This window comes from Salvelinus namaycush, chromosome 36 (genome assembly GCF_016432855.1).
Source record: "Salvelinus namaycush isolate Seneca chromosome 36, SaNama_1.0, whole genome shotgun sequence".
NCBI classification, from domain to species: domain Eukaryota; kingdom Metazoa; phylum Chordata; class Actinopteri; order Salmoniformes; family Salmonidae; genus Salvelinus; species Salvelinus namaycush.
In genome coordinates, this window is record NC_052342.1 from 7,952,997 (window position 1) to 7,972,348 (window position 19,352).

At 42.1% G+C, this 19,352-nt stretch overlaps 1 protein-coding gene across 1 annotated transcript; it reads right to left on the minus strand.

Moving 5' to 3' along the window:
- Positions 1–1,197: 1,197 nt before the first annotated feature.
- LOC120030213 (transcription factor p65-like) lies at positions 1,198–9,873 on the minus strand. The gene is made up of 7 exons (XM_038975563.1): positions 9,862–9,873; positions 9,050–9,100; positions 8,539–8,684; positions 8,075–8,166; positions 7,694–7,863; positions 1,756–1,923; positions 1,198–1,302 (listed from the first exon to the last, which is right to left on the minus strand). Exons 1-7 carry the CDS (start codon positions 9,871–9,873, stop codon positions 1,198–1,200), a joined length of 744 nt encoding a protein of 247 aa, XP_038831491.1.
- Positions 9,874–19,352: the final 9,479 nt, after the last annotated feature.

Here is a 19,352-nt window from a genome sequence, read left to right on the forward strand (position 1 = left end):
CCATATCCTTTGTATCTGCATCCAGGAACACCTGAAAAGGTTGGATGGTAGTTTGGACCGTAGTGGCAGTCATATAGAACATGATGAAAAAAATGTGAAATGGTTAGTAGATTCTCCACTAACTTGTATTTTCTGCAATACATTCTGCAACTGAAATACAACTAGATCAAATGACATGAAGGCAGCAGCTGAGCATCCTATTTTCCCCACCCCACAGAATACCTTTTCACGTTTTGTAAACGTCCATATATCGTTCTGTGCACGTGCTACACAAAAACCGCAAAATGTGCTGCAGCATTGGAACGTCTTGAACTTGGAATCAGTCTACCGCTAGTCTAGATCATTAGACAAATGCTTATTGGTTTAGTTTGCGAGATAATTTAGAAAAACTTGCCATCAATTTAAGAAGCTCTCTTGCTAACATCTAGCCTACTGCATACAGTGTCATAATACTAAATTGATGTAATTTTGCCCAGTGACCAGTCTTGGAAATCCCAGGGGAGGATGTCTGATTCTCTTAGATCTTTTGAAAGGGGAGGGTCCTCTTTAGACAGACAACTCTCCCAACAAATCACGAGTTTGGGTAGGAGGGCCAAGCCTGAAAAATCAAACTCTTTCCGTACCCTGAGAGCAGACATGCCAGAACATTGCGATTCAAAACCAAAGTTTGCGGGAAAAACCTTTGCAGTGGTTTTAGTGAAGGTAAATGACGCAAACTTGACAGTTGCACTCATTAAAAATAACCTCTGCGTTCTCCATCTTGCTAGCTAGCTAGTACTTTGTGTCTGGCGGGGATGTTTAAGCTAGGGCAACAAGCAGATATGGCGGTGACGTCACCGGATAAGGCGATAACGCACATCCCATTTCCGACCTCTCAACTCTGTCCCAATTAACGCAGGTACTTGTACAGACGTGTATGTTGGAACATTGGTACATCGTGTGAGGCAAGCCGTCTGTCTATAGAGACTACACAGAGACAGGTAATAGATGCAGCTGATTTGAACTTGACTATTTAGCCATCTTCCACAGCTGCGCAAGCATATCTACGCACCTTACAGTGTGAGTGACCATTTAGAAAAGTGTACTTAACATGAGGTAATTATTGTCATGGAATATCCAGTATGTAGCATCAGCGTACAGCTGTTACTATGATCAAGATGTGACATTATTAGCATGCAACACCTGTCAGAGTCTACCTTAGGGGTTATCTTCTTCAGTCTTCAGACTGTATGTTTCCCCTCGAGTGAGAATGCAGTCCGAACAGACCTGTACGTAAGTGTTCCCTGTCTGTTGCCGCTTCGCCTGCAACAGAATAAGAAGTGATTATCAATGAGGGTGCTCGCACTGAAAACTCAATGCACATCTGGCTGCCTGTGGTAGAAAAACAGAGTTACCCAACCATCAGAAGGGATTTTCTTACCTGTTCAAGTGGCACATTTGATGGCAGGACGATCACATTGAGAACTGATTGGAGTGATTGGAAAGGCAACACCTGCCCCTTGGTCGAGAGCAGGGCTTCCCGTATGTACTTTCTGACAAGGCCCCATAAGGAGAGGTTGCTGGTGTTTACCACCGTGTGTGTGTGTCAGTCACCCTCAGCGGCGATAAAACATCCACACTGTCACCAGTCACATAAGCCACAGACAGGGAACCAAGACCATCTCCTGCAAAACAGATATATCAACAAAACACTGGGTGTCATTTAGCCATTGTATTGATTATTTTTTATGATAGTTCGAGTGGTGTGTAACTCACCAGAGGGAATCTCACAGTGTGGGAGATGTAGCTGACGGGCAGACCCCTGAGGATCTGAACAGGGCACCTGCATGAGTACGACCTGTAGAATGCAGGAGTCTCGTCCCATTGGACAGTCTTGTACAGCACCTCCCCCTCCGTCAGAAACACCTGCCCTGTCAAACTGCACTGGAACAGACTTACATCAGAGCACTAGAACCTGGGAGCCACAGGATAATAATCACCCTTACAATAATTAGAACATCCTCTGAATCAAATGTAACAATGTTATCAGCAATAAATAGTCACCTGTATGAGGTTTCTGTAAATTCTGTCGTTGTTTCAGGCGTTCATTTTGTTACAATTACTGGGGTCTGGAATGCAGAAAGAAAATACATTGAAATCATGGAAAGACCACCTTTAATCTGCACTGCAGTCCTCTTAAAATGATAGTTCACTACAAAATGTTCGTCCGATGTTTTCAGATCTCAAAGATGTGTAAATGGAGTGACACATTTCAGTTGGACAACTGACTAGGTATCCCCCTTTCCCTTTCATAATACCCATAAACCTAGCGGTCAAACAGGGAAATGGTTGCAATTGTTTTTCTACCGTTAATTTTTCCCATAGGGGATTTTAGAAACACTTAACGTTAGTTTCGCAGGCCAATGCTAACTAACATTAGCGCAATGGGTGGAAGTCTATGGGTAACTACCAGCATCCCTTTAAGTACCGAAATACTGAAGTAATGATGATGTACTCTATTTACATGTTCATCTGGTGTAGATGTAGAGCCGTGTACAGATTCAGAGTTTAATGTGCTACTCCTGTATTGACTTTTCAGTCAATAAGAGAACGGGGTTAGGGTAGTGAGAGTGAGACAACGATATGATTATTATAGAGAATGTTTTGTGAGGGAGAAGCGGAGCCTCAGACAACAGTGCCTACCCCATGCAATCCAAGTTGGATGTTGCTCTAGTACGCTTTGATCCAGAGCAGTGCTCAAATGGCCCTGATGTGTGGGAGCCGTACTTAGAGCTTAATACCCCAGGGGCAGGAACTACGTCAGATGTGCAGACAAGGTATGATTAGAACTGTGCTGCCTCCGGGGAAGGGGAAGATACTATGTCAGAAAGGCATGTTAGGCCTACTCACTCTTCTGCCTCCAGGGAGTATAATAAGGTTATAGTCATCTAGTAAAGTTACTGCTGCTATTTATTTTGCTGCCTGAAAGGAAGAGCCATTGGGATAGGAATAATACACTTTTTTTTGCTGCTTTTGAGTAAGCTATGACAGGAGGAGTGATACAGTTGGCTAAACTGCCTCTGCGGGCGTAAGGTTGAAGTTAGTAAGCAATGTTCTTGCTACCCCAAGGGCAGGAACTTTGACTGATGTGCAGAGCAGGTACGATTCGAAATCTGCTGCCTCTAGAGAAGGTACTACGACAGAATGGCGTATTTATGGCTGCCTCCAGGGAACATAGCATCTCAGATAGAGATATGTTTTAGATGTTGCTGCCTCCGTAAAAGGTACTATGGCAGAATGGCATGTTAAGCATACTTACTCTTCTGCCTCCAAGGAGGATAAGGGTTAAAATAATTTAGTAAAGTAGGAGGTTACTAAGGTAGAATAGCTACTTTTAAAATACTGCTGGGAGATTAATTGGGAGAGGAGTGATAGAATTGTTTTGCTGCCTCAGAGGAAGCTATGGCACGTCATCAGAACGCGTGCTCGGTTTTGTTGTTTTGAACATTTTTGAAAAAAGTATTTCTTTGACAAATTGCAAGCTTGCTAATTACAAATGTTATTTGCAAACAAAACTCATTCATTTGATGGCTGCCAAATATTTGATGAAGAAACAAAAACTATAAAACAGTTAGTTGAATTAGTCTAAATAAACAGTATGATCATAATGTCACACCCTGACCTGAGATATCTATGTTTTCTTTATATTTTGGTTAGGTCAGGGTGTGACTAGGGTGGGTACTTTAGTTTTTGTACTGTCTAGGGTTTTTGTATGTATAGGGTGTTTGTAGGTCTAGGTGATTTGTATGTCTATGGTGGCCTGATATGGTTCCCAATCAGGGGCAGCTGTTTATCGTTGTCTCTGATTGGGGATCATATTTAGGTAGCCATTTTCCCTTTGGTGTTCGTGGGTTCTTGTTCTATGTTTAGTTGCCTGTCTGCACTACTCATATTAGCTTCCCGGTTCGTTGTGTTATTTTTGTTCGTTTGTTCAGTGTTCGTTCTTATAATAAAGAAGAATGTACGCTTACCACTCTGCGCCTTGGTCTCCTTACAACGGCCGTGACACATAAGCACATCGTTTGTGTGGCTCTTAGATATGAATCTTAATATAGCCTATAGCCTAAAATTAAATACATGAGGGCCAAAGTGAAAAAAAGGTTTTTATAAATGTTTTGCAAATTTATTTAAAAAACTGAAATACTTTATTTACGTCAGTATTTAGACCCTTTGCTATGAGACTCGAAATTGAGCTCAGGTGCATCCTGTTTCCATTGATCATCCTTGAGATGTTTCTATAACTTGATTGGAGTCAATCGGGGTAGAAAGGCCTTTGTCAGGGAGGTGACCAATGGTCAGTCTGACAGAGCTCCAGAGTTCCTCTGTGGAGATGGGAGAACCTTCCAGAAGGACAACCATCTCTGCAGCACTCCACCAATCAGGCATTTATGGTAGAGTGGACAGACGGAAACCACTCCTCAGTAAAAGGCACATGACAGCCCGCTTGAAGTTTGCCAAAAGGCACCTAAAGACTCTCAGACCATGAGAAACAAGATTCTCTGGTCTGATGAAACCAAGATTGAACTCTTTGGCCTGAATGCCAAGCGTTACGTCTGGAGGAAACCTGCCACCATCCCTACGGGGAAGCATGGTGGTGGCAGCATCATGCTCTGGGGATGTTTTTCAGCGGCAGGGACTGGGAGACTAGTCAGGATCTAGGCAAAGGTGAACGGAGCAAAGTACAGAGAGATCCTTGATGAAAACCTGCTTCAGAGCACTCAGGACCTCAGACTGACACGAAGGTTCACCTTCCAACAGCACAACAACCCTAAGCACACAGCCAAGACAACGCAGGAGTGGTTTCGGGACAAGTCTCTGAATGCCCTCGAGTGGCCCAGCCAGAGCCCGGACTTGAACCCAATCGAGACCTGAAAATAGCTGTGCAGGAATGTTCCCATCCAACCTGACAGAGCTTGAGAAGATCTTCAGAGAGGAATGGGAGAAACTCCCAAAAATACAGGTGTGCCAAGCTTGTAGCATCCTACCCAAGAAGACTCAAGGCCGTAATCGCTGCCAAAGGTGCTTCAACAATGTACTGAGTAAAGGGTCTGAATAATTATGTAAATATCATATTTCAGGTTTTTTTCTACAGTTGCAAAATTATTTTTTTTATACTTTCCGAATGCACTGTATGTGTAGTAACTTTGTGGTTATTACAATAGCAACATTGTTGTTACATAGGACTTCTATAATTGCATAATAATGAAGTTATTACATAAGTGGAATAAGGAAGTCACTATTCCACTTATTTACAGTAGTTACAAAAACTCTGCTCATTGCTAGGCAATTAAAATGAAATTGCCAAAGTATTATGTAACAATGTGCTAATAAAATGTTGCTCCAAAAGTAATTACAGTTTTATTACACAGGAAAAAGAACAGTACTGTTAATGTTACTGAGAATACTAACAGTAACAAATATGGCTATTAAGTGTTGAACGGAAATTAAATATCCCAAAACTACCTTCTTGAATCAACTACAGCCAAGTAAGTGGAAAATCATGTTAGTTTTGTATTCTGAGTAAACTATCCCTTTAAATATGCTATAGTGTTTGTTTGAAAGAAGAACACTTACCCTCAGATGAACAAAGAGGTTTGAAGTTGTTTTAAGCATCCAACTTGCTGTTTGCAAGGTCTGCAAATGGCTTTGAAATACTCTGCAGTATTTTCAGGTATCATACAATTAATTGCAGCTTTCAACCTTTTCAGTGGCATGTTGACAGGGTCATTCAGTAGTTGAGCATCACAACTTATTTATACTTATCTGTAGAAAATATCATTGATTTGACCTGATTATGTACACATGGGGCAATGTACATTCAGGAGAATGGACATTTACTAAATGTTCAGATAGAAATGTATTGTGCAGTTCAAATATGACTGTCAGATTGATTGGAATAGTATCGGAGATTGTGTGTGCTCTATTCATTCAATTGTATTCTTCAACATGCCGTTTCAGATGCATCCCTGCCATTACTTGAAGGCAGCCAATCCAATAGTTTTTGAAAAGCAGTTGTTTTCTCAGACCTGTACTTAAAAAAAATGTTTAAAGAATAGTTGTAGTCATCTCAAAAGTAACTATTTGTTCCCTCTGAAAAATAGTTACTTTTCACAAATCATAGTTAAAACTACAGTTACCCCAGTTCTGGTACTGAACTTTACTGTTCTGAGCTCTACTGTGCTGAGCTCTACTGTGCTGAGCTCTACTGTGCTGAGCTCTACTGTGCTGAGCTCTACTGTGCTGAGCTCTACTGTGCTGTACTTTGATGTCCCAACATCTGAAACATAGACGTCTATGATTGGCTCAAATTCAGTCCGGTCCAACAAAATGTTGTCTTGTTTGGTGGAGGAGCTCATTAAAACAATAGCCAGTGTGTAGAATAATACCCAAATATGCAGCGGAGGATATTGCATATTTCTACATTTGTGCACCTATTTAGGATACATCACCATGAAGAGAATGATATTCATATCCATAATTATGCATTTCTGTGTAGTACAGATCAGGGACCCATGATGAAATTCCGTTACCGCAATTCTGTTACCGGGTGTAAATCCACTTCACTTACTGTAGTTCAATAACCAAAAGAGGTTTTCTTCAAACTCAAGGTGCCATGTCATTCCTTCTGCAGACATCTTTGAATCTTCATTCGAAGCAGATATTTTAGAGTTTTTGTAAAACGTGATTGTAACGAGTGCGCTGAGAGTCGGGAAGCAAATTCACGAGGTGAGTGTTTTAATAAATAAACGCAACTAAATACAAAACAAGAAACACAAACAACGCACCGACATGACACTGGAACAGAAACAATAACGCCTGGGGAAGGAACCAAAGGGAGTGACATATATAGGGAAGGTAATCAGGGAGGTGATGAAGTCCAGGTGAGTCTGAAGGTAACGATGGTGACAGGTGTGCGCCATAACGAGCAGCCTGGTGACCTGAAGGCCCGAGAGGGAGCACACGTGACAGTGAACGAAGGGAGATTTTACTGAAATGTTGTTACCAAACTTTGCATCTGCACAGTTCTTCCAGTAAATGTGTTTTTTTTTAATGTTCAGTGTAAATTGTTAAAAGTAGTCCTTGTGTACAGAGCTGTATGGTTTGTTCAACTTTTAAGTCAGTTGTTTTTGTTTGGCATACATTTTAAGTGAAGAATTGCCGTTTCGGAGCAATTCCGTTACCGTGGAATTGGCCCACAGTGAAACAGCATGGACAGCAGTGACAGAGGAAGGGTGTCCTCCCGGGTGGCGCAGTGGTCTAGGCCACCAGAGTCTCTGGGTTCGCGCCCAGGCTGGACTGGGTTCGCGCCCAGGCTCTGTCGCAGCCGGCCGCAACCGGGAGGTCCGTGGGGCGACGGACAATTGGCATAGCGTCGTCCGGGTTAGGGAGGGTTTGGCCGGTAGGGATATCCTTGTCTCAGTATGTAAAAAAAAAAATGTAATGAAATGTAAAAATGTAATAAAATGTATGCACTCTACTGTAAGTCGCTCTGGATAAGAGCGTCTGCTAAATGACTAAAATGTAAATGTAAAATGAAGGAGCCAGTCTGTACTTAGTGAGTGTTTGGGGAGAGTGTGTATCAAGATAATGTATTGGGTGTGTGTGTGTGTGCGCATTCACATGTGTATGTACGTGCACGCCCGTGTGTACGTACATGTGTGCGTGTGTCTGTGTATATAGCAGACTCACTGTTGTCGTAGATGGGCTGGGACACCACGGGATCCAGAGGGCAGAGTTCCCCGGTAGGCAGAGTGATCGAGGCCTGGAAACACAGCCTCACTACATTTAGGTCAAACTCCTCCTCCCACATGTTCACCTCAGGAACTGCAGCCAAAACACAACACAGTCAGACAAAGCCAATGGGTGTGGCATCTGAAATTGGCTATCTGGCACTGGCTGTATCCTTTAAATTACGGTCAATGGAGGACAAACCATGAAAATGAGATTGGAGGAGTCAATTACTTTATGTAACTGGCATAATATTATGACAGTGGACTGTCACGTACGGAGTACGTGTGCGTTTGCATGTACTCACTGTTGAAGGGGTTGTTTTGGGTCTGCAGCCTACAGGAAACTGCCTCGGCCACATCCTTTTTCTTCACACACTGAATGCCCAGGTTCTGAAAACTGAGAGCAGACAGTAAGACAAGGAGTCAGAGTGAACGTGTGTGAAAGTGAGATACTGTAGATATCGATCACAAGAGGGTGCTTTTTCAACCCTCCTCTGCTTCTGGCCTTTAAAACCAAGACTACACACGTCCTCACACACATCCAAGCCTTCCCACAGATGTCGTCTATGTTCTCTATCAAGATGTTGGCAGGTACACACTGCATCAAACAAACATTATGTTTCTTTGTATTTCATCACACACCCACCCACTAACAAGTCTGCCCACACACAGGTACACACACATCCACGCCTGTCTAATAATTTTCACAGACCTGCCCTCACACCCACCCTCAAGCCCCCAACACACACACAGAGACCCTCCGTCTAACCTGTGTACTCGTCTCTCCTGCAGGTCTGCCTCATAGTAGCCATGTTTGCAGTCTTTCCCCACTAGTTTGTGCGGGTGGGGCTTGTGAGGTGGGTTCTTGGTCACCAAGGAGACGCGGACACGCAGGGGGCCATTGTAGTTGTGCACCTGCATGGGACCAACCAGGTTAGCAGGATGTGTATCATCATTCACCTTAGAATCTCCACCACTTCCTTATCACCTTCAAATCTCCATAAATAAAGTGTCGTAAAGCATGGTGTAGTAGTAATTAGACTGCTCTACCGTGGTTATAACTAGACAAAATGGCTAATTTGCGTAACAAATCTTACTTTGATTAATAGTTTTCCCATCGACCATCTCAGAATATATGGTGAAAGTAACCATGGTTTTGAAGGTCTCTGAAAGTCTCATTTTAGCTACAGTACAAATGATGCATGTCCCCTTCATACACAGTTACAGTGTAAAAAGCTCAGTGTGCCAATTATCTGTATGTCATTAAAGGGCGCCCTAACCTTGATGGCGGGGTGTGTCTTGGTGCTCCTCTGATTGGGCTGTTCAATGATCTCAATGAAGGGATGTGAGAGTGAGAGAGAAAGAGAGAGAATCTTTTTGAAACCTTTTTGAGTGCAATATTTACTGTTCAATTGCTATAGATTTTTGTTATTGTTGTCTGGTGTCTTCTCACTTTTGTTCATTGTTTATAAGCTGAAGCTTCAAGTGAAAACATTCATGATGAATCAAGATAAACAGTTGAGAGGAACAGGAAACAGTTACAGAGTGATAGAAATCTACTTACCTTGGTTCAAAGAGGGCTGTTCCCATCCATATATTTATATGGAGACATAGATATGTATGGATAAATCGAAAATAGGTCAGTCAGGAAGATCAACCGAAATCTTGAAAGCTTCTGCTCAACCATAAACAAATACACTACGTGGCCAAAAGTGTGTGGACACCTGCTCGTCGTCAAACATCAGGTGGACTCCAATCAAGTTGAAACATCTCAAGGATGATCAATGGAAACAGGATGCACCTGAGCTCAATAACGAGCCTCATAGCAAAGAGTCTAAATACTTATGTAAATAAGGTATTTCTGTTTTGTATTTTTAATACATTTGCAAAAATGTCTAAAAACCTGTTTTTGTTTTGTCATTATGGGGTATTGTTTGTAGATCGATGAGGAAAAAATATAATTGAATACATTTTAGAATAAGGCTGTCACGTAGCAAAATGTGGGGAAACGGAAGGGGTCTGAATACTTTCCGAATGCACTGTATGTACATGTTGGGGGTGTTGGGTTGCGACAACTGTGGGCGGAGTGTACCTCCGACTCCATCGAGTCGCTGACAGTCGATATAAGGAAACCCTCGTTGGTTGTATTTGGCAAAAGTTTAATTAAAAAGTATGTATTTCAGCAAACAAAGAAAGGTGCACAGCTACACGGGACAAACATAGGCACAATAAGGGTTTAAGAATGTACATTTTTACAAATGTCGACCGACAGTGACTCGATGTAATCGGAGGTTCAGTCAACTCCATTGATGTGATGTACATCGAGGAGTTTAGAAAAACTTGGCTAATCTACAGTAAAACCATTGTCCTGGTTCATGGAAAAAGATTGGAAAGTTGTTTTGTTTTGATTGTTCATAGCCCCATGCCCCTCTCTTTCAAATTTGGAGTGGATCACTTTTGTTTTAAATGGCCCATCTCTAAGGGAAAGGGGTGCCTTCCATGTTTTAACACGCCCAGCTTAGGCCAAACACCAGACAGGAAACGATGCTCCTTCCTTGATAGTCTATGGTCAATTCTGCTTCAACTGCAGATCAGAGCACTTGAAGGACACCACTGGGTGAAAAAGATGAATCATGCATGGTGTTTGAGCATTGACTTGAACGTTATTACATGACATTAAATATTTTATAAAGCTTTCATGATTGAAAGTCACCTTTAATGATTGCAGTCACCTTTGTCAATGATGTTCAACACCTAATAAAAGTGTATAATAATCCTATTTTAGACTCCCATTATTTCCTGTGTAAGCCAATGTAAAGAGTGCAGGAACCAATTGGCAATACATTTACAATGAGGTTATATTGACAAGAGGTTCAAATGTGAAAGTGGGTGCTCATGCCCACTGTTACCAAAAAAAGTATCTTCAAAGCGAAAGCAAGGTAGATTCAGCAAAATGACAATGCCACGAGCAGCACTGCAGATGTTGAGATGAGTGATAGGCACGACTTTGATTTCACAGTCACACGTAGTATCTGCGCATGTGCACGGGTTTGCTTCACTGCTGTTTGAGCCAGTTTAATGCAGGAACTTACAGGGGCCCAAGCCCGTACAGGGCCCAAGCCCGTACAGGACCCAAGAGGCAAAAAAACAAATCAAAACACGAGCCTGCTATATGTTCAAAATACATCAGAGAGGATCATTTTGCCACATAGGATCAATAGTTTCAACAACAACAAAAAATGGTGGATTGGAAAACAGGCACTGGATGGTTTGTCAATACCATTGGAACTATTTCTTTAAAAAAAAATGTATACATTTGAATATTTGTAGCTCCTTTTTAAGTTAACACCTGCAGTCAACTTGTGCAATACAGCGTTCTTCATTTCACCTGTCACATAATTAAGTTTACCGGGAGTCCCCAGTCACGTGGTGTTTGTTTACAAGCACACAACAGCAAGAGACCAGAGCCTTGTGAGTCACTCACTATTGTGAAGCACACGCCAGGTGATCTAGTTACAGTATGGAATTCACAACTAAATGTTTGCCAGTTAGATAAAGTATAACTATTATGTCAACTTTCTAAAATGTGCTAAATGCTCTGAAGTTGTGTCTTCGGTCTGCTAATGTAGTAGCTAGTCAGCTCTCTGGCTAAGTGGTTAGCTTCTTCCAAAATCAAGCATTCGCCGGTATCAGCAGAGAATCCCCTCCTGGATCAAGAGCTTTGCTGTCTAATATTTGTTTTGTGCGTGCAGCAAACGGCAAGTAGCATTTTTGAGTTACTTGTATACATTTATGAGCTGGGATGTCTGTAATGCAAATAGTTTAGGTCAGATCATTAGCATTTAGTTAGCATTCTCTATGGGATTTTACATGTACTTTTTTGCATTGCTAACCTTCGGATTACAGAGGCTAAATGGGCCTATGATTTCTTAATCCGGCCCTGGTTACAGCGTGGTAGCCTGGGCACATTTCTGCATCTACTTCATATTGCTGAGTGTACCGCTACAAACTTTTGTAGCTGAGGAGCACATTACTGTGCGACGCACCTCGCGCATGTGTGTCGCACCAATTTGGCTACAAAGTGTCCAGCTGGTTGATGGTCGACTTTCAAGGATACAATTGTAACTTTTGAAGTCACACTGTTGCGTATCTGTATGTTGCGTAGCTGTATTAACATGTTACTAACCTAGGCTATAAGCAAGCACAAAACCCATGAAGTCCTAGGATGATTTTTTAAATGAGTCATGACATAAATTGTAAACATTTAGGCATGGTATATACAGCTACATCTATATCAAATATGCATTGATTTGCATGACTTAAAGCTGCAATATCTAACTTTTTGGGCGACCAGACCAAATTCACAGTGAAATCTGAGTTATAGGTATTTCATTCTCATTAAAAGCAAATCTAAGAAGTGGTAGATCTGTTCTATGCGAACGATTTCTATGCTTCCTGGTCTTAAATTTTGTTTTGCGTCTTTTACTTTCAGGTTTGTACACCAGCTTCAAACAGCTGAAAATACAATAGGTTTGCTTATGGAAAATATATTTCACAGCAGATTAGATGGTACAATGATTCTATACACTATACTAGCTTGTTTGTCACAAAAACTGAAATTAGAATTTTAGCAAGCAGGAAATAGCGGAGCGATTTCTGCATAGTGCACTTTTAATTTTGGGGACAACTTCTCAGCTATTTTGGTGTCCTGGCTACCATGCTCTAACCAGGGCCAGATTAAGAAACGATAGGCCCTGCGGCGTTGTTTTTTTATATGTTATATTTGGTTGGGATTTTTGCAAAATTACTATTTTGGATGCAGCTAGAATGCTAACGCTCATTGATATAGGCTGTAGCAAAAACATGCCAGTTTACTGGTTGAAGTTTAAGTGTTTTTTTAAGTATAATGCAGTTGATTTGCGATTATGACACAAATATTATATTAAGCAGGACATTCATACGAGCCTTAAAATCCAATTATAATCCAAAAGTAATGTGAAATGCGCTCATAAGCATATAAGAACGCCCCCTTGTTCTGCCGCCAATTTGCGCGCATCGCCCTCATGCGGCAATGTTTGCAATAACAGAAAAGTGTCGATGTTATCGCGACATCCCGTACACCGAAAACAGATTTACCACTACCATCCCTCTGGTTTACTTGGTTTACCTTCGGGGTATGGGATGTCGCCTTCAGCGACGGGAGGCTAGCTTTCCCCCTTGTGCACAAACAAGTTGCTTCACATGGGACTCCAAAATGCAACTCTGAGGATCAGTGTTAACAAACCTACCATCTATTTCCGAATCCATCTTCGGCCACGGTGATTATTCAAATAGTATTTTCTCTATAGGTTATTGGACCTTGAACATAGCAAGGTTGACATATTGCTCTTTTGCGTCCCTCGCACAACTTCTGCGGAGTCGCCAAAGCAATTTGCCACCACCCCCTCAAATAGTGCGGAAATGCCCAAAGAACGAACAGAAATATATTAGTTTGGTAGCAGCCAGGTATTCAAAGTTAAAACACAGTTACTGCATGGGAAAGCATCAACTGAGTTTTAGTGCAATTTAAATGCGTCTTTGTAGCCGATATGTTGCGCATAAAATATACAAAGTAGGATATCTACAGTAAGCCTATTTCTATTCTATTGTAGGCCCAATCGATTATATTCTGTTGATATGCTCACACTGAGTAGATGGAGAATAGATCAAGAAAAGTAGAATTCAATGGCTTAGTAACCTACACAACTAGGCCAGTGGGTCTGTCGTTTTATAATTGTGTTCTTGAAACAATTTGCACCATAAAAAAGGGTAAATTCCTTATATATGTAGTTTGTTGTACACGTATGCTACATGTTGGCTATATACACACACAACATATATTGTTACTTTTTTAAAGAGAGGTAAAGGGTAAAAGTTACCAGTGTGCACATTTCCTACAGTGTGCGCGCGTGGTTCATCCAGCGCGCAAAATGGCCCGAGGGGAGCGCCAAAAACCAAGTTTAGTAGCGCGAGCTGACCCTCTCAAGTCTCTACTCAGGAGGTCAGTTCTCAACTCCAAGAGGAATAAAATGTTTCAATCCAGAAGGAATAAAAACTAGCCCGTCTGTAAGATGTCCAGTAATTTCAATAAATTACAATTTAAGTGCTTGTTTTATGGACAGTTGGACACATGCCATGAGTTCGGCCATTGTACACGAGTGTACTTCTGACTTGGGGTCGTTCGTTAATTCCCCAAAGTACACTACATGACCAAAAGTACTGCTCGTCGAACATCTCATTCCAAAATCATGGGCATTAATATGGAGTTGGTCCCGCCTTTGCTGCTATAACAGCCTCCACTCTTCTGGGAAGGTTTCCACTAGATGTTGGAACATTGTTGCGGGGACTTGCTTCCATTCAGCCACAAGAGCATTAGTGAGGTTGAGCACTGATGTTGGGCGATTAGGCCTGGCTCACAGTCTGTGTTCCAATTCATCCCAAAGGTGTTCGATGAAGTTGAGGTCAGGGCTCTGTGCAGGCCAGTCAAGTTCTTCCACACCAATCTCAACAAACCATTTCTGTATGGGGCATCCAGAGAGGCGCAGCGGTCTAAGGAACTACAGTGCTTGAGACGTCACTACAGCGACTCCTGTGGCGGGCTGGGCGCATGCATGCTGACACGGTCGCCAGTTGTACGGCGTTTCCTCCGACACATTGGTGCGGCTGGCTTCTGGGTCAAGCGAGCAGTGTGTCAAGAAGCAGGGTCGTGTTTCGGAGGACGCATGGGAGAGGCGAAGGTCGAGAGCCAAGTCCGTATGGGAGTTGCAGCGATGGGACAGAACTGTAACTACCAATTGGATGTCACGAAATTGGGGAGAAAAAGGGGGAAAAATACATAAAAAATCAAATACTTTCTGTATGGACCTCGCTTTGTGCATGGAGCATTGGCATGCTGAAACAGGAAAGGGCCTTCCCCAAACGGTTGCCACAAAGTTGGGAGCACAGAATCGTCTAGAATGTCATTGTATGCTGTAGCGTATGGCTGTCCCCGACTAAAAGAAATCCTGGCCAAAAGTTGTCCTGTTCTTTCGACCAATCGATTGGGCGAAATGTTTAAACATATTTTTATATATATAGACAGACACAACCTATGTGTTTGAATTAAATAAACTACATATGCACTGAGCTTGTCTGATGCTTTAAGCATACTGTTTAATTAAATAATTAAGACAGAAAGATTACTCAAGAAAGATCCCGATGGTCACACTGTGTTAAAGAAAATGACAGCGAGTGCCTGTGTGACTGGCGTACGTTTTTTCGCTCTCCTCCCTACTGCAGCGAAAAGCGACCACATCACAGTAAGTGTTTATTGTGCTGTTCGTGCTGAAGCTTCAACATCATTTCAGCCATTTTGTTTCTTACTTGTTTGTGACTGAAAAGTTCTGTTACCGAACTCCTAATTTGTCTAGGGAAAACATTCTCTATGTCCTCAATCTTGGCTCTCTTTACGTGAAACATGTAAGCACCGCAATCATGTGACCAATAGGGCCGGAACTATAGCCTATCATAATCACATCAATAAATGTGTTATAACAAACTCTGAACAGAGTAAAACATAACAACAAATTGTATGTGGAGGACGTGAAAAAGAAACTCGAAATGGGCAAATGTTTACTGGTTGCTCAGGAGGAAAAGGGGAAGTCAGATCTGTGGAAGACATTTGACTTAGTTGTGGACTACTTGAGATCAAGAAAACGGAGGGTATAGGAGCAAGCATTATGTGTGCCAAACAGTTGCTATTAGATTACAATATTATTATTATTTTCTGACCATTTGGAACAGTGTACATGTAAATAACACAAAATAAATAAGTGGAAAAAAACTGGAGAAAATAATATATATATACACTACCGTTCAAAAGTTTAGGGTCACTTAGAAATGTCCTTGTTTTTGAAAGAATTATTTTTTTGTCCATTTAAAATAACAAAATGTATCAGAAATACAGTGTAGACATTGTTAATGTTGTAAATGATTATTGTAGCTGGAAACGGCTTATTTTTAATGGAATAATGGCAATGCAAATAGTCTATGTAGCCATTTGATTAGCTGTTCAGGAGTCTTATGATTTGGGGGTAGAAGCTATTTAGGAGTCTCTTGGACCCAGACTTGGCACTCCGGTACCGCTTGCCGTGCGGTAGCAGAGAGAACAGCCTATGACTAGGGTGGCTGGAGTCTTTGACAATTTTTAGGCTCTTCCTTTGACACCGCCTGGTATAGAGGTCCTGGATGGCAGGAAGCTTGGCTCCAGTGATGTACTGGGCCGTACGCACTACCCTCTGTAGTGCCTTGCGGTCGGAGGCTGAGCAGTTGCCATACCAGGCAGTGATGCAACCCTTCAGGATGCTCTCGATGGTGCAGCAGTAAAACCTTTTGAGGATCTGAGGACCCATGCTAAATCTTTTCAGTCTCCTGAGGGGGAGGTTTTGTCATACGCTCTTCACGACTGTCTTGGTGTGCTTGGACCATGTTAGTTTGTTGGTGATGTGGACGCCAAGGAACTTGAAGCTCTCAACCTGCTCCACTACAGCCCCGTGGATGAGAATGGGGGCGTGCTCGGTCCTCCTTTTCCTGTAGTTCACAATCATTTCCTTTGTCTTGATCACGTTGAGGGATGGGTTGTTGTCCTTGCACCACACGGCCAGGTCTTTTGACCTCCTCCCTATAGTCTCGTCGTTGATCAGGCCTACCACTGTTGTGTCATCAGCAAACTTAATGATGGTGTTGGAGTCGTGCCTGGCCGTGCAGTCATGAGTGAACAGAGAGTATAGGAGGGGGCTGAGCACGCACCCTTGAGGGGCCCCCGTGTTGAGGACCAGCGTGGAGCATATGTTGTTACCTACCCTTATCACCTGGGGGTGGCCCGTCAGGAAGTCCAGGATCCAGTTGCAGAGGGAGGTGATTAGTCCCAGGGTCCTTAGCTTAGTGATGAGCTTTGAGGGCACTATGGTGTTGAACACTGAGCTGTAGTCAATTAATATCATTCTCACATGTGTTCCTTTTGTCCAGGTGTGAAAGGGCAGTGTGGAGTGCAATAGAGATTGCATCATCTGTAGATCTGTTGGTGCGGTATGCAAATTGGAGTGGGTCTAGGGTTTCTGGGATAATGGTGTTGATGTGAGCCATGACCAGCCTTTCAAAGCATTTCATGGCTACAGACATGAGTGCTACGGGTCGGTAGTCATTTAGGCAGGTTACCTTAGTGTTCTTGGGCACAGGGACTATGGTGGTCTGCTTAAAATATGTTGGTATTACAGACTCGGACTGGGAGAGGTTGAGAATGTCAGTGAAGACACTTGCCAGCTGGTCAGCGCATGCTCGCAGTACATGTCCTGGTATTCCGTCTGGCCCTGCGGCCTTGTGAATGTTGACCTGTTTAAAGGTCTTACTCACATCGGCTGGGGAGAGCGTGATCACTGTCTTCCGGAACAGCTGATGCTCTTATGCATGTTTGTGTTATTTGCCTCGAAGCGAGCATAGAAGTAGTTTAGCTTGTCTGGTAGGCTAGTGTCACTGAGCAGCTCTCGGCTGTGCTTCCCTTTGTAGTCTGTAATGGTTTGCAAGCCCTGCCACATATGACGAGCGTCAGAGCCAGTCCTGTATTGACGCTTTGCCTGTTTGATGGTTCGTCAGAATACATAGCGGGATTTCTTATAAGCTTCGGGGTTAGAGTCCCGCTCCTTGAAATCGGCAACTCTAGCCTTTAGCTCAGTGCAGATGTTGCCTGTAATCCATGGCTTCTGGTTGGGGTATGCAAGTATGGTCACTGTGGGGACAACATCATTGATGAACTTATTGATGAAGCCAATGACTGATGTGGTGTACTCCTCAATGCCATCGGAGGAATCCCGGAATATATTCCAGTCTGTGATAGCAAAACAGTCTTGTGGCTTAGCATCTGCTTCATCTGACCACCTTTTTATTGATCGAGTCACTGGTGCTTCCAGCTTTAATTTTTGCTTGTAAGCAGGAATCAGGAGGATAAAATGATGGTCAGATTTACCAAATGGAGGGCGGGGGAGAGCTTTGTATGCGTCTCTGTGTGTGGAGTAAAGGTGGTCCAGTTTTTTTCCTCTGGTTGCACATTTAACATGCTGATAGAAATTTGGTCAAACTGATTTAAGTTTCCCTGCATTAAAGTCCCCAGCCACCAGGAGCGACACCTCTGGGTGTGCGTTTTCCCTCTTTGCTTAAGGCGGAATACATCTCATTGAGTGCGGTCTTAGTGCCAGATTCAGTCTGAGGCGGTATGTAGACAGCTACGAAAAATACAGATGAAAACTCTCTAGGTAGATAGTGTGGTCTACAGTTTATGAGATAATCTACATCTGGCGAGCAAAACCTTGAGACTTCCTTAGATATCACGCACCAGTTGTTATTTACAAGAACACAGTCTGCCGCCCCTTGTCTTACCAGATGCCGCTGTTCTATCTTGCTACATCATCACCTTGATTACCTTCCCTTTATTTAGCACTCAGTAGCCTCAGTCATCAGGCAGTATTTGTTTGTTTTGATTCATGTTCTGTACGCTTATGTTTATCTGCATTTATCATTATTAAACTCACCTTCTGCACCTGCATCCTGACTCCCGGCCTATCAGTGACAATGTCTTAACTTTTTTTATTGTGTGGCTTCAACATATTTTGCACTCAGTTATCAGTTAATTACAACAATTGCAAATAAACTTATTTTAAACTGTCATCCAAGGCAAACGGTGGCTACTGTGAAGAATCTCAAATATAAAATAGATTTAGATTTTTTTAAACAATTTTTTTGGTTACTACATGATTCCATATCTGTTATTTCATAGTTCTGATGTCTCCACTACTATTCAACAATGTAGAAAATAGTAAAAATAAAGAAAAACCCTTGAATGAGTAGGTGTGTCCAAACTTTTGACTGGTACTGTATACTTGTACAAAATAACATTTTCCATTTTCTTTAAGGCAGCATTGAATAAGTACAAAGTTATGGTTTAAACATGTCCTAATTGACAATGTAAAATAAACTGCCACTGATGTTCATATACCATACAGCAAAATGTAATAATATTGCACTGGTCTAAATGCAAACCGCACTGTGAATAAGCATAATTGACATAGTGTCTCAATATATTTCTGTCCATCACTGACTCAAAACTACTAACATGATATGGAATAAGTCTTCATTTTAACTGATGTGTTAGAATGTAGCAGATGCATTGTTAATATATTGTACATTTATAAAACAGCAATATCCTTCCTGTTCCAAAGATGTATTGGAACATTTTAACCTAAAATGACAAGTTATACTTGCAGATGTTGACATGGTAAAGCTGTAGATAACATTAAGATATGTCATCAAGGTGAGTACTATAGGTCACGTACACAGAGTATACAAAACATTAAGAACACTGGCTCTTTCCATGACATAAGACAAATCAGGTGAAAGCTAAGATCCCGTATTGTTGCCACCTGTTAAATCCACTTCAAAAATCAGTGTAGATGGAAGGGTAGGAGACAGGTTAAAGAAGGATTAAGCCTTGAGACATGGATTGTGTATGTGTGC

Coding starts and splice junctions, on each gene's coding strand:
- LOC120030213 (XM_038975563.1), bottom strand. Junction 8,685..9,049: donor AGACACACCCCGCCATCAAG/GTTAGGGCGCCC, acceptor GGTCCCATGCAG/GTGCACAACTACAATGGCCC. Junction 8,167..8,538: donor CAGGAGAGACGAGTACACAG/GTTAGACGGAGG, acceptor GTCTGCTCTCAG/TTTTCAGAACCTGGGCATTC.